At 35.8% G+C, this 15,487-nt stretch overlaps 1 protein-coding gene across 2 annotated transcripts in view; it reads left to right on the top strand.

The window, feature by feature from the left end:
- Positions 1 to 213: 213 nt before the first annotated feature.
- Positions 214 to 15,487, top strand: part of COL11A1 (collagen type XI alpha 1 chain) — a 298,622-nt gene continuing 283,348 nt past the window's right edge. The window contains exon 1 of one of the 2 annotated variants that reach the window (XM_001372197.4): positions 214 to 725. In XM_001372197.4, the coding sequence (XP_001372234.1) occupies positions 617 to 725 (109 nt within the window). In that variant the 5' untranslated portion in view covers positions 214 to 616. The remainder of the gene's footprint in view (positions 726 to 15,487) is intronic. The other variant, XM_001372220.4, reaches the window with a different exon arrangement.

Raw genomic sequence — 15,487 nt, 5'->3', positions numbered from 1 at the left:
CTATCCCCCTCCCGTTTCTTCTTTGGGGTTTAGTAAGGGGAGGGAAGTCTGGGCGAGGGGGTGGGGTGGGGGGGATCGGTGGGCTGGGCCAGCCTGGAGTTGTGCCTCTCAGTCAAAGGGATGGAGGGCGGGCTCCGGGCTGCCAGGAGACGCGTTTGATTGGATTCTGACCTGCAGTCCGCTTGTCAGTTTCGCCTTGGGGGGGGAGTCAGCGGGTGGGGGGAAGGAGTAGAGGGGGCTGCCTGGTGGCTCTTGGCCGGCCCTCTGACGGGATGAAGCCTTGAGGGGCATGCAGTGCTCTTTGCCTTTTGATTAAAGCCCCTCGTCTGCCTTCAGTCTGAAGGCAGGGCACCGAGGAGGAAGGATCAGAAGGACCTGACCTAGCTTGGCCACTCATTGGAGAGGGAGAAGAAAAAAAGAAAGAGGCAGACAAGGAAAGAAACTACTACCAACAACTAGCGCCCCTCAGACCTCCCCAAACAGCTTGAATTCCCCCCTTTCTCCCTGATGGCTGTGTAGCAATCATCCCTGGGGAGACGTGGAAGGGACTAAGTGGGTAGAAAATTGCAGCTTCAAGGGCGCAGGTTACAGTTGTGGACCCTGACCGATCCTGGAGATGGAGCGTTGGTCCACAAGGTGGAAAACGAAAAGGTGGCTTTGGGACTCCACGATTACCACCTTCGTCGTAATAACTTTAATCTTTCAAGCTGCGGAGGTCAGAGGAGGTAAGAGACAGATGGGGATTTGGCGGGAGGAATGGGTTATGACTCTTTACTCCTCTTTTCCTAAAACTGAGCTAAAGTCCATATTGTAGCTGCTGCCCGGGTAAGTGGAGAGTGGGAACCAGACGGAGGACATCAGATGAGATTAGGGGGAGAGGAAGGGAGGGGGAGTATCAGAGAAAGGAGCAGTCAAGAGCAAAGAAAGAACTGTCAGACAACTAGCCAGGATGCTCCTTGCATACTTTTCAGTCCAGCTGTCTCTCTCCACCTAGGATGACCATCTCACAAATCTAGCTGATTGGAAAGGCAGAGAGACTGCCTCAGAGACACAGCAGTTTGGTTAAACATTGTTTTCAGGATATGTTGTGCTCTTTTGAACGAATAGGTTCATTCTGTTGACAATTTAAAGTAAGTGTGTGTGTGTGTGTGTGTGTGTGTGTGTGAGAGAGAGAGAGAGAGAGAGAGAGAGAGAGAGAGAGAGAGAGAGAGAGAGAGAGAGAGAGAGAGAGAGAGAGAGAGAGAGAGAGAGAGAGAGAGAGAGAGAGAGAGAGAGAGAGAGAGAGAGAGAGATTTTAGAGTGGATCTTGATAACTTTGTCTTGAATAAAATGAGGAAAAAGTGTTGCCATTTAGTGATGTGAGACAGGTGGACTGAAGGAGTGGCTATTTAGGTTCCTCTAGATTTAGGAAACTGTCTGGCATTTAGTGAAAACGTGGAAATGATTTTATAGGATTTGTTGGAAAGGATTTCTTAAAAAACAAAACAAAACTTTAGGGTCCCAGACAAAGTAGTGCCCATTCAAAAACTACTATTCTCTCCCTCTTCTATTAATTAGACCACCACCTTCATGCCCTTAATGCCCAATGTTGGAGGTGCATTTTCCCCAGAATATTATGAAATTCAGCTGGAAATTGGGGCTGGGGGTGAGGGCGGAGGAAGCATGAGTGGATAGTGAAGGGGAGGGGTACACTGGTGGTGGTGAGAGGAGGAGGAGAGGTAGGGGGAAAGTTCCTACGTGGCAAAACCAACAATTCAGTGACAGGACCTACTCCTACACTTCAGCCTTGTCTATGCAGAAGGAAGCAAAGGACTATGTCCCTCCTCCTCACTCACCCGCCCCCCTTCCCCAGCTCCCCGCCTTTTCCCTGGCAGGAGTGGTCCGTTAGGTGTCCTTGGACATGGCTAGCAGGGTTCAGTTCCTCAGATGGAGTTAAGTGAGATCAGATCCCAATAGAGAGCAATGAAAATAATCCCAATATTTTTGGCGGGGGTGGGTGGGTGGGAGGGGTGGAGGGAGAAAGGCCCCTGAGAAGGTAGGAAGGATGAGGAAGGAGAAACATGAACTCGGAGGGTTGCTCTTGCAACATCTCTGGAAGAGGGAGAAGCACGTGTAGGAGCCCCAACTTAAACTCAGATTTCAGGGCTCCAGCAGAAACCTGGGATCCTGGCAGTATCTTGGCTATAATAATGTTGCTGTCCCACAAGCAATGCCCAGCTGTTGGACTCCTGGGTATGTCCCGACTTTATGAAAATGAACATACATATATGAATAGATACATCCATGAATAGAGTCTGGCTCACTGCCTCCCACTCCCCTTGATCACTATGCAGCTTTGTTAACTGGAGTTAAAGAAATCTGGCTCTGCTGAACCGCTCTTTGGTCAGCTAGAGAAACTTGTGATCTTCCAAAGGAATTTTGCAGACTGGAGATACTCCATCAGCGTGCCACATTTTCAGCAAAAAACGTAATGGAGAAATTTTTAACCGAGCGGACCGTCAAAGTTTCCTTTCAGGTTGTTGCTTTCTGTACCTGGTCATCAGTTGGATACTGTCAAAGCAGTTAGCAGCTCTGCCCCCTGCTGGTTTTATTTACCAATTAGGTTGAGGCGTCTACCCCTGTAAATGAACTCTCATTAAATCAGTCTAAGGAGGGTGATATTGGAGAATATAGGACTCAATTCAACTAAGGCAAGCCCTACGGATCTTTTCCCTCCTACTCCTCATCCCAACATGTGGCGTAGGATACCACAAATTACAACTTTTGATCAAACAGAAAAATTTCATGAAAGCAGGGCACCAAACTTTTTTTTTTCTTTTTCTGTAAAAACACAGCTGAAACATAAGCTCTGGCCACATCTTTGTGTGAATTAAAGAAGAGATCAACTGAAGACACATTTGCTTATTTATTTAACTTAGACTTCATTTTCTTTGTCAAGTTCTAATATTAAAATGAAAATTAATTTTTTGGAGTTCTCTCTTATACCCCCCCCCTTTTCTGTTTACCTATATACACCTTCTGCCTACAATCACAGTAAGAAATTTAACAAGGGGAAGTGGGGACAGGGCAGGAACCTTGCCTATTTTTGCAAAGCAAATCAATTCAATAAATACAAAATTGCAGGGTTCAGATTAAGTGGGCTTTCTGTCACTTGATGAAATGTCTTTAACTTAACATAATAGTTTAGTGAGTTTTTGTTTGTTTGTTTTTGTACTTTTCTATTTATTTCCCAGTTGCTAGTTTCTAATTACCTAAAATAGTGTATGTACTTCATACTTGTCTTGTCTTTTAGTCAGATATCTATCTTCTTAAAAAAGACATATTCAAAGACAACAGAAAGTAGCCATTAGCGTCTGAACCACATTTACCAAATAAAAAGGAATGAAAAAGTAAACTAGTGTTGGTGAAAGGATAGACACCCTGGTGGGCAGTGCTAATACTAGCTTTTGGGTTTGAGCTCAAGTCAAAATGGTAGAATTGTAAACCAGCTTAATAGAAACATTGTGGCAGCATCATTGTACAGAACTCAGTTGCTAAACATGGAAATTTTAGAACAGTGGCTATCTTTTTATAACTTGAAAGACCCTTTTTTATTTAAACTCTTTCATTTTTTTAATATTTAAAAATAAAATCACATAGAAGAGTTCCCTGTATGAGTAAGAACTGTTTTTTTAAAAAATGTTCCTTAGGAACCCAAGGTTCCTCATACTATGGTAGAAAGGTCTGGGGAAAATTGATGGATGGGAAATGAATGACATGCAGTTAGTGATTTTAGTTCTCATAAACTAATTAGCTAAATTTTATTTCAAAACTTGTTATTCCATTATTTTTTAGGGATTTCTTAACATGACTATATTTACTATTAGAGTATCAAAGTCCCTACTGGTTTCAGCTTGTATCAATGGTTAGTTTCTTTTTTAATTTTAACTTTTTGGGGGGAGGTAAATAATGTGGGTGTAGTGACAGTAATGATTTATAAATTATATATAGTATACATATATAGACATATACACACTTTGTTTTTGTCATTTGTTTCTGTATATATAAATATTTGTGTACTTTTTAAGAAAATGTGAAATTTTGTTGATGCTTTTCAAAAAAATCAGTTTATACTTTAAATAATGCATAAATACATTTTATATTTATAATATTCTTTATGGAAAGTTAGTTTGTTTCATCTCTCATATATTTTAGAGTTAATATATCATCTAGTAGTAATGGAATATAGTGGGGCTGAGTCAGCTCCTTGTTTATTAGAATAATAATCTGCAGAGTTTAGACAGTTATTAACTCATTAAAATGAAAAAAAAGAGGAGTTAAGCTCATGATATTTATGGAACACCCCTCTCCCCAAGTGTGTGCATAACCCTTAGTTGTTCCTACTCAATTTTTTTTGAGTCCCAGGGATCAGCAGGTGAAATGGTCCTGTCTTCTTCAAGACATATATACATATATATATACACTTATGTATTTATAAATATGCTTATATGTATAATAGTATATATTATTTATATGAATCTTTTTGATATAAGCTATATATGTCTATATGTATATATTCAGATCTTGCCAAGATAACTTCAGGAGTTTGCTTAATCAGAGTGCAGTTTAGATGATCAGTGACACACATACTAGAGGATATTCATATTGTCCCTTTCCCAATAGTTTTCTGCCAAACCAAAAATTGACAAGGTGTCTTGTAGAGGAGAAATGAAGACAAATTGTCTATCAATTAGAAGAATCTTTCAATAAAATAATATAGATTGTCACAGTTAAGTTCAATGAGGTGCATATAGAGTAAACATGACAGACCTTTAAAATATTCTTTCAATGAGCTCTTAAGCTAAACATTTATAGTCTGATGTGACTCATTATTTAGTACTTAATTTTAGATTAAACAAAATCCACAGATACTGAATGAGAATCTATTATGTGTAAAGCTCCATGAATACTTTTTAATATTGCACAAAAATGGTATATTTTAATAAACATATACATATACATTGCTTAGAAATTATTTAATTAAGTTCGACCAAATCCCTCGATTCCAGCAAGGCTACAGTTAAAATGGAAAAACCACCACATTGTTGCAGCTAAGCTATCCCTAAAATACACTGAGGCAAACATGACTCCTTTTCAGATTGGAGGTTAGGATTTCTATCTGCTAAAAAAGACTAAGAAGTTGGCTTTCTTTTCTCAGGAAAGCTTTCTCCTTTTTGGAGGAAAAAAAAATCCTCTTAACACTGGTTAATTTACTGAGGTGCTGCCTAGTTAGTGATAATGAGCTCACTCAAATTAAATCAAACTTAGGAGACATGGGCTGTATGGTTAAAAAGTAGACCCTTTCAAAGAAAAGATTTGCGTTTTGGATGTTGAGATGAGAGAATGAGCTTTTTTTTTTCTCATTGGCTTAGTTAAATGCAGATGGGTATCTGAAATACTATTAAAATAAAGTTTTAAATACTGAGTTAAAACATACAAAGAAAGGGTTTGATTTATTCATAAAATTATATATATGTATATATATATATATGTATATAATCCTTACCTTCTGTCTTAGAACCAATATGGTTCTAAGGCAGAAGAGCAGTAAGGGCTAGGCAATGAGGGTTAAGTGACTTGCCCAGGGTCACACAGCTAGTTAGTGTCTGAAGCCAGATTTGAACCTAGGACTTCCCATCTCTAGGTCTGGCTCTCAATACACTGAGCTACCCAGCTGACCCCAGAAAATTATATTTTTTAAATCAAAAAGACTAATAGTCCATTACCTATGTTGTATAGATGAGGAGGCAATGTGGAGTATGAAACTTGGTGTGAGACCTAGATTCATTTCTGACCTCAAACCATTACTATTTGTGTATCCTTAGAAAAGTCATTTAACTTCTCTTGTCTAGGTGGTTCAATGGTCTTGAAATCCTAAAGATTTGATTTGGATCCTTAACTCACTCACTTACTAGCTCTATGACTTTGGGAAAGTCACTTAACTTCTGGATGTCTCAAGTTTCCTTATCTATAAAATGGGAATAATAATAGCACCTATCTCCCTTGATTGTAAGGATAAAATGAGATATTGATAAGGTACTTTGCAAAACTTAAAATATAAGTGCTATTATTATTATTAGTGTTATGATAATTAAGATGATGAAATGATAATGATGATGATGTCATTTTCTCAACCACAAAATAATTGGGTTAGATTTGATGAATTATAAGGTCCCTTCCAGATACGAAATACATACTGTGAAATTTGGGAAAATAAATCTTTTTGCATAATCTTTCGATGAAAATAAGAAAAAGAAGACTGAGGTTGAAATGCAAGGTCTACTGCATGATACCTATGTTACCTTATGCAAATTAATGGATGTCTCTGCCATCATTTTCCTCCTCTATGAAATGAAAAGACTGAATTTGATTATTGGCATCTAGGTGGCACAAAGGACAGAGCTCTGGGTCTGAAGCCAGGAAAACCTGAATTGGATTCTAGTCTCATAAACTTACTAATTATGTGATCCTGGGTAAATCACTAAACCTTTGAGTGCCTCATTCCCTCAAATGTAAAATGGGAATGATAATAGCACCTATTTCTCAACGTTGTTGTAAGGATCAAATGAGATAATTTATAAAACTCTTATCACAGTACATGACAAATTGTTGGTTCTTAATTCTTAAATGACCTCTGATTTCTCTTTTTGTTCTAAAGTCAGAAACTATGAAACCAATATTAAGGTTTTATGAACAATATATCTGAAAGTACAATGACCCTTTCACATCTCTATACATACTTCTGTGTCTATAATTTAGTTGGAGAACAAAATATAACTAAATTTCTATTTAGTTTGATAGGGTAGTATTTTAAGAAGATAAATCCAGGCCCAACATTCAGTAAAACCATCTAGTTTATTAAAACCATAAAAATGATAAAGGCTGTTTTAGCATCAATCATATGAATATGTTTTCTATATGTTATACGTAATTCTTATTTTGGCACAAAATATAATTTTGTCATATCTGCCATTTTTCAACATCATCATGTTTCTAAAAGATTGTGGTGTTGTTTAGTCATTTCAATCATGCCTGATTCCTTATGACCCCAATTTGTGATTTTTCTTAGCAGAGATATCAGAGTAGTTTGCCATTGCCCAGCTTATTTTCCTGTGAGGAAAATGAGGCAAATAGGGTTCTGTGACTTGCTGAAGCTTACACAGCTAGTAAGTATCTGAGGCTGGCTTTGAACTAGTCTTCCTCACCCTAAGCCCTGAGTTCTCTCCATTGTGCCATCTGGCTGCCCCTAAATAATTGTTTGCAGCATCAAGTATTTTATTATGCATTTTCATATATTCACTAATATCTTTGACTAAATATATAATATGTGCAGCTAATTTCAATGCTTCCCTCACTGTTAGATGAGGTATTTTAAGATGATGAATGTATTCAATTCAGTAGAAATTTATGAACTGTGTGAAGCACTTGGTGAAATTCTAAGTTTAGATCAAGACTTGATTTAGACCTTTATAAAACTTAGTCTTATAAGGGGTAATTCACAGGCATGGTTAAGTACATGACATTACACCATGTATATTAAATATTTCTTTAAATGGAGGGGATGGCATGTTAATTTCAGAGTAGAGGGACATTTAATTTCTTCATCACTTTTTCCTTACCTTTATTCAATAAAATATGATTTTTGAAACACTGATGATGGTGGCTGGCTTTTCACCAATGTTTCCTCTAATGGCATTTGGAGGAAATGATAGAGGGAAATACTTTCTCATTTTTTAGTATCATAATATTTTATGGGAAATGAATTTTGAAGAGTCGGTATGTTTACCATTGGTTATTTTTTTTAGCTGAAAGTAACAACCTCATTATCCTTAAAACAAAATAAAAAGTCTTAAAGAGGAATAGCTAATATTTATATCTAAAAACATCAGATATTTCAGTCATATAAAGGGCTTATGATAAATACTTTAAAAAGCTAAATTATTACCATCATATGTAGGTTATTAGGTTAGTAACAGGCAATATTCCAGAGTACAAGGAAATGATGATGATAATGATCATTGAAAGTCATTGCAAAATTGATTCCATAGTACACTTAATGTATTTGTTCATCGATTGCTAGATAATAGTGATAATAATAATAATAGTAATAACTGGTACTTCTATTACCTTTGAAAATTTGAAAAGAACACCATATAATTATCTTATTTTTCCTATGATACCTCCTTGAGGTAGATTTTTTTACTTTTCTTATAATTTTTTTAGAAAATTTATTTTTTATTTTATAAAATTTTAAATTTTAAAATTTTATAAATGGGGAAACTGAGGCCTAGAAAGGCTAAGTGACTTACCTGATCAAGGTAATGTAGTTCTATAGAACAGGATCTCTGCTAGTTCTGAGACTAATGATCTTTCAACTCTGAAGCATCCTGGAGGGAGTGTAGGGGTTCATGGGATAGAGCAAATAAATATTCACTTTGCAAATCAGCTTTCACTTTTACTTTTTGCCCATTTCCTATTGGGGAAATGTGACCTGAGCTAAATGGAATGGTTAGAGGAAATGACACTTTTTATTTTGTCCATGTTGTTTTCTTCCTTGGGCTAGAAAAGTATATACAGAAGTTCTGAAGGGATGCTGTATTCCCTACAGCCCATCACACAGAACTGCAGAACTTTAGAACTTGCTGTTAGAAAGCAGCTAAAAGTGTATCAAGTAGCAGTCCAAATTTTCTTCAAATGGTAATTTATGATTTCATCCAAACCTTAGTGGTTTTAAAAGCCTCCTGCTGTTTTGGAATGCTTCTGAATTACAACTTCATTAACAATCAGTTTTAAAGAGATTGTTTTCAGTTACATTCAAAACAGGAAAATTCTGGCTACCTAGCATAATTTATGGACTCCCCCCAGTTCCTCTGCTTTTAAACAGGGACAGAACTCAGCATGGTTATTAATATTTCTCTAAAAGACCTCCAAAAAGAAAAAAAGAAAAAAAAACGCCCTAATATCTGCTATTTCTCAGGTGAAGTCTTTGGCCTACTACTTCTTTGGCTAGTGCGTCTTTCGACATTGGCCGATTACCAGACCTAGCGTTATCTAGTAAACTAAACTCTTTGCTTGCTGCGCATGGAATTAGAGACAGTGCCATTAATTTAAGAGAAAGAACACTGAGAAAAGAAAGGTTATCATATTTCACAGTAAGAGACCTGCTTAAATGTGACTGGACAATTGAGAACTAAAACAAACCTGTGTAAAAGTGCTTTAGCACAATCATCTTTTGCAATCCTTTCAAACCCTCCTTTTTTTTCCTTAAAAAAGTATTTCTTTCTTATTTTGACCAAATTTCATTGCTTTTGAATGGCTTTTTACAGTACAGGCAAATGAAGGTCTCTATTCATAAAACTTGTACAGTACAGAGAGTGTCAAGAGGAAGCTTCCTCTGTCTGGCTAGTAAACTGACATCCGGACTTGAATGATCCTTGAGCTCGGAGAGGTCTTTAGCATTCTTCCCATATGCAGATTTTTATATTAGATGGATGACCAGAAGAGGAACAGTTGCCACTAGTGGGAGAGCTGACAAAATGTCCTTAAATGCTTTCTTCATCCAGATGTTACAGAGGACAAAAAGCTCTGGATATTAACCCTGTGTGTGGTCTTGTCCAGATCCCCATTCCCCTTTTTAATCAAGTTCTTCTACTCCCCCCTCCCCCAATTTATTACTTCCAGACTGTCTGACACCTTTTATTTTGTGAGATGCTGCTGGTTCTAGTCCATCTACTTCAAAGGAATCAGAACAGATTTAGCAGGAGTTAACTAATGCCTCTCTAGTCACTGAGCAGCTGGCTGGCTGACTGCTTTTTGCTTTCTTCTATTAGCCAAACATTCACCTGGTTGACATCTAATTAATGTGGAGGAGAGAAATATAGAAGGCTAAGACCTTCCCTCCTCCCAATCAGGATCTCCTTGGAAGGATCTATATTCAAATCTATATTCATAGACCTTATCCATGCTTTCTGTCCTTTTTTTAAAACCCTTAACTTCCATTTTGGAATCAATAAATCAATACTGTGTATTTGTTCCAAGGCAGAAGAGCAGTAAGGGCTAGGCTGTGGGAGTTAAGTGACTTGCCCAGGGTCACACAGCTGGGAAGTATCTGAGGTCATATTTGAATCTAGGACCTCCCATCTCTAGGTTTGGCTCTTAATCTACTGAGCTACCCAGCTGCCCACTATCCATGCTTTTTCTAAGCATTGATTGTGATAATTCCTTCATCTTTCTTCATCTGGAAAATAGCTTTTCACTTAGCATTGACTACTCCGTATTGGAGGTCTCTAAATGGATTGCTCTGTTAAAATACAATAAATGAAAAGAAAAATAGCAAAATAAAAACAAAAATAACTGGATAACATGAAACATTTTTTTTTATTTTTAAAGCCAACAAATTACTAATTAAAACTTATTGAAGTAAGTTGGGAAGTTAAAGAAGAATATAAAATGTATAAATATTTTAATAACAATGGACTATATTCCTCTCATAAACACATATTCTACACAGAAACACAAATAAATTGACATATAATGTATTGGGCTTGGAATCAGGAAGATTAATTGAATTCAAACCCTATCTCTACCACTAGCTCTATGACCTTGATCAAGTCATTTATTTAACCTGTATGTGACTGACAGTTCCCTAAAACTTCCCTACATGGTCAGAAGACCATGTTTAAATTCTATCTCTGCCAATTACAGCCTATGAGACCTTGAGCAGGTCACTTAACTTTTCTAGGCCTCAGTTTCCTCATCTGTAAATTGTATGATACAATGGAAAAAATTATGCTTCTGAAGTCAGATGATCTATTTTCAAATTCTGACTTTCAATTAACCATCTTGGGATTCATTTTTTTCTATCTATAAAATAAATGGAGTAGACAAGATGGCTTTGGAGGGCTTTTTCAGCTCTATATCTCTTAGCCTATGAGGATGTTGAATTAATAATCTCTAAATTTCCATCAAATTATAGAACAATCATATATATATATATATTAAAGATGGTAGAAATCTTCATTGTTACATGGAGCTCTCACAGTCAAAATATCTCATACTCAGGAAATCACAGATCTATCATGTGTAAATGTGTCTATGTTAGTGTACCATGGAATCATATTAATGTAATCAATGGGAATTAGGTGGCTTAATTGGATAGAGGACTGGACTTGGAGTCAGGATGTGCTGAATTCAAATCTTGCTTCATCCATGGGACCTCAAGCTTCTTTCTCAGTCTATTTCTTTGTATGGAAAAAAAGGGGATAATAATAGCAGCTTTCTCACAGAGTGAGGACTAAATATGATAACACATATAAAGCACTTGGAAAACCTTAAAGGATTATATAAATGCTATATGTTATGATTATTACTTTAATAATATAACACTTCAAGGTTTTCCAAGAGCTTTATTTACATTATTTCATTCAACACTTAGGTATATATGAATCTTCTTATATATATATATATATATATTTCAACTTTGATTTATACTAATGATATTGAATATAAATCGTTAGAAGCATTGTAGTATCATAGAAGCCTTGAAGTTAGAAAGACATGATTTCAAGACTTGCCTCTAGCCCTTACTTTGTGATCCTGAACCAGTCACTATTTAGCCTCTTATTCAACCTTATACATTTCCAAGAGCTAATATTTCTATAGGTTCCCAAGGCATTTCTCTAAAAGTAAAAAATGATAAGAGGTGGTGTTGAACTGCATCGGTAGAGCAAATCCCTCGTTAGGAGCTCTCTACTGCAATAAGATCAATTCTGGTTTTAATAAAATTTTATGATTTTAGGTCACAGATCAGGTTTTAAACCATACTAGTTAGTAGTTTCCTAAAACAAATAAATCAGATCCATTCCAAAAAATAAAACAGGAATCTTTATGTCATAATTGGAATTATTTTCCATCTTTTCATCTTGAAGACACTATTAGTGTTAAGCACCTCTACTACATTTCTATTTCTTTATCATTATATAATTACTTTACTAAACAGTAGTACAGATATTGTGAGAAAAAAATGTAGTTGACATTCAATCCATTTTGAAGTAAAACTAAAAATTTTAGGTGTTTTTGAGATTAGTAGAGAATATCATCTTAAAGACACTACAAAAATGAGTTGCATTAGCTGCTACTTTGTTCCTCTACTGAATTAAACCTATGTGTAAAAGTCCTGCTACAGTGGATGCTATTGCATATCTAAGGGGTCAGTTGTAAAGTATCAAAGATCAAATTGTAAAGGTCAAAGGTTTCCTGAAACATTAACTCAAACTATATTTTTAGCTATTTGCTGGTGAAATTATAAGGAACCATAAAGCATATGTGGTGGAAGAAATTTGTCTTTTGTGTAATAGTAATAATGAAAATTGCTAGTATTTATAAAACACTTGAAAATTTGCAAAACCTTTACAAATATTACATTATTTTATCTTCACAACAATCCCGTAAAAACCATTTTAGAGATAAGATAACTGGGGCAGGCAAAGGTTCATTGATGACCATTGCTACACAGTAAATTCATGCTGGATTTCTGGTCATCTTTCTGCCTCTAAATCTAACCCTCTATCTATGTGTTGTATAGCTAGCTATTTTACAACACTTGATATGAAAGTCAACATATTGAAATTCAAAGTTATCTGCTTAGGTGCAAATTATGTGATAGATAAAATATTATCATCTTAGGCTATCTTGAAAGGATTAATCTATATCATAAATAGTGATGACACAACACACACACACACACATATATATATACATGTATATATATTATTTCAATCCTAGAAAAACTAGTCAGAATGTACTTTATGTTCAATATTATCAATATGACCATCTATAAATCAATATTATTGAGTTTTAAAATATAAATAAATACTATCATCCTTTTAAATATAATAATTATATATTATCTAAAACCCTACAATTGATTGCTTGAATCATCTAAGATCAACCATCACCACCATCACTCACATATAGAATCATAAAAATGAGATGTGTGTCTATTGATGACATTGCTAGGGACCGATACCTTTATCCTTCTCTAATCATTTACAATCTTGGATTTTAGAGTGATGGTATCAACCTCTTCATTGGAAAGGAACTGTGATACATTGATATCAGAAAAAAAATTCTCTCAGTCTTTTTATAAGTCCTGACTCTGACATATAATTAGAAAGTTGCTAAATCTTACAAAATTCATCTTTAGAATTAATGTGCATATTTTAAGGAATGGTATGAGGAACAAATTTCACAACAAGCAATTGCGAGTGAATTTAAAGCAGCTCTTCAATTTATTCTCTATCTATGGATCTTTCTCTTTATACTTCAATTATAACTGTCATTCATATGGATATAGCATTTTCCTTTAGTCCTTTAGTCTTCTTTAGTCATGAAAATATGACCTACATCATTCAGCCAGGGTGGCATACTTTATTTAGTATCAGCAGTCTTGGGTGTGAATTCCAGCTTTGCTACTTGTGAGACATGGTCCTAATCATTTTACAACAACTTTAGGAGGTTGGTAATATTAGTATTCCCATTTTACAAATGAAGAAACTGAAGCAGACAGAATTTAAGTGACTTTCCCAGAGTCACAGGCTAGTAAATATCTGACACTGGATTTGAACTTAGGAAATGTTTTAAAAGCACATATCACCATGCTTGACATCTAGTAGGTTCAATATAAATGTTTATTCCTCTTTCTTTTAATGTGCCTTCCAGCTATAAATCTATGATCTCATCATCCCTTTCAGCTATAAATTCACTGTGGTGAATTTTGTCAAGTTGGGTATATATCCAGACATAGGATGCAGGAAATCCCAACTATTGCACTGTGACTCCTCAAATCCATTTTCTGAGGTGCTTGGGAAGTTCTACTGTCAAATATGTGTAACTATATGGCAGATGATAATTGTTTGACAACTGGGCAGTTATTCTCTGGCATTGTGGCAGTGTGGTTGAGACTGGAATTCTTGTGAGGTCAGTATAGGCTCTTTCACTGTTAGGAGAGGAAATGCCAGTGCTCAGAGTAGGTGGATAAGTTGAGCAGAATGGAAACTGAATTAAGAGAAGTATCCCAAACCAGATGGGACAGGTGATAAAAGAGTCAGAATTTAGGAAACAAACAAACAGAAGACCCAAGCAGTTGTCAAATGAAGAAATTCCTTTCTTTCTATGGTGGTCTTTTCATTGAGGTATGGACTCTGCCTATCAGCAACCTAGAGTGTAAGCACCTTGAAGACAAGTATTTTTGTTTTATCCTTGTATCCTCAGCCCTTTTCACATTGCCTGTCTGGTATAGAGAGCTTAATAAATGCTTGTTGGTTGGTAGATTGAAGTTTTAAAGGATGGAACACTTTGGAATGGGGAATTCCAATGTAACTGGAACATTCTGTTTGGAGGATAAAATCAGGTGTTTTGTAGTGAATTTGGTGCTTCAGTACCAAATCAATAAACAATATAAAAGGAATAGAAATAAATATTTCTCTGGTTCTCCTTCCTCAACTAAATTCTTACTCATATTTAAGTCATGACAGAAGTCCCCAGATTTTTTTAAAGCTATGGCAACAGAGCAAAGTTCTGATAGGTTTTACTGGATTGGAAAGACATAAAGTTTTGGCATGGTGATAGATTGTTTATTTGTTGTCTGAGGATCAACAGTCAAGTTCAGAGAAACTTCTTAGCAGGTTGATTAAATAATGACAAATTATTTGGCAATTGTCACAATAACAACAACAACAACAATGTAAATACTAAGTTATAGAGGAACTATCATTTAATTCAGTGGATACTACCCCATGTTGACCAAATTCCAGATCCTTGGAGTATTGACACATTTGTATCCTATAGATGAAGAACCCCAAATTCAGGATCATATAGTACCAGCCCTTGAAGAGCTCATAGTTGTCCTGTACCTCATCCGAGGTCATTCTGTCCTTCTATGATACATTCTCTACAAAAGCTCTACCTAACATTCTGTAGGTCTTCCTCTAGGACTTTTATCACTCCATAAGTAGCAGGGCAGGACTGGGACTCTCCATTCATTGTCCTTTACTCTTGTTACATGATTCAACTAACATTGACTTTTAAAAGTTTCCTGAATAATGTATTTTAATTATTTTATTACTCATGAATATAAAATATACTCAGATGGATCTCTTGTCCATGATCAGGTATTCCATCTGATGTTGCAGATCACAAATCATGCAGGAACAAGTCATTATCGATAATAAGCCACAGGCTACTTATGCCCATCATTCATATACCCATTACCCTTTGGCTTAATTACAATTACAATTCTTCAGTTCTTGACATTTCCAGAATTCACAGACATAAAGCAGCCCCAAATGATATCAATGTTCAGTGACCATTGAAATTATTATCATTTCTCAAATGCAATTCTGCCTTTTTCTTTCATTTTAATGGTCTAGCACATTGCAGTATCTCTCCA

This window comes from Monodelphis domestica, chromosome 2 (assembly GCF_027887165.1).
Source record: "Monodelphis domestica isolate mMonDom1 chromosome 2, mMonDom1.pri, whole genome shotgun sequence".
In the NCBI taxonomy this organism is placed as follows: domain Eukaryota; kingdom Metazoa; phylum Chordata; class Mammalia; order Didelphimorphia; family Didelphidae; genus Monodelphis; species Monodelphis domestica.
Note: the sequence above shows the minus strand (reverse complement) of the source record. Positions and strands in the feature narration are given on the sequence as shown.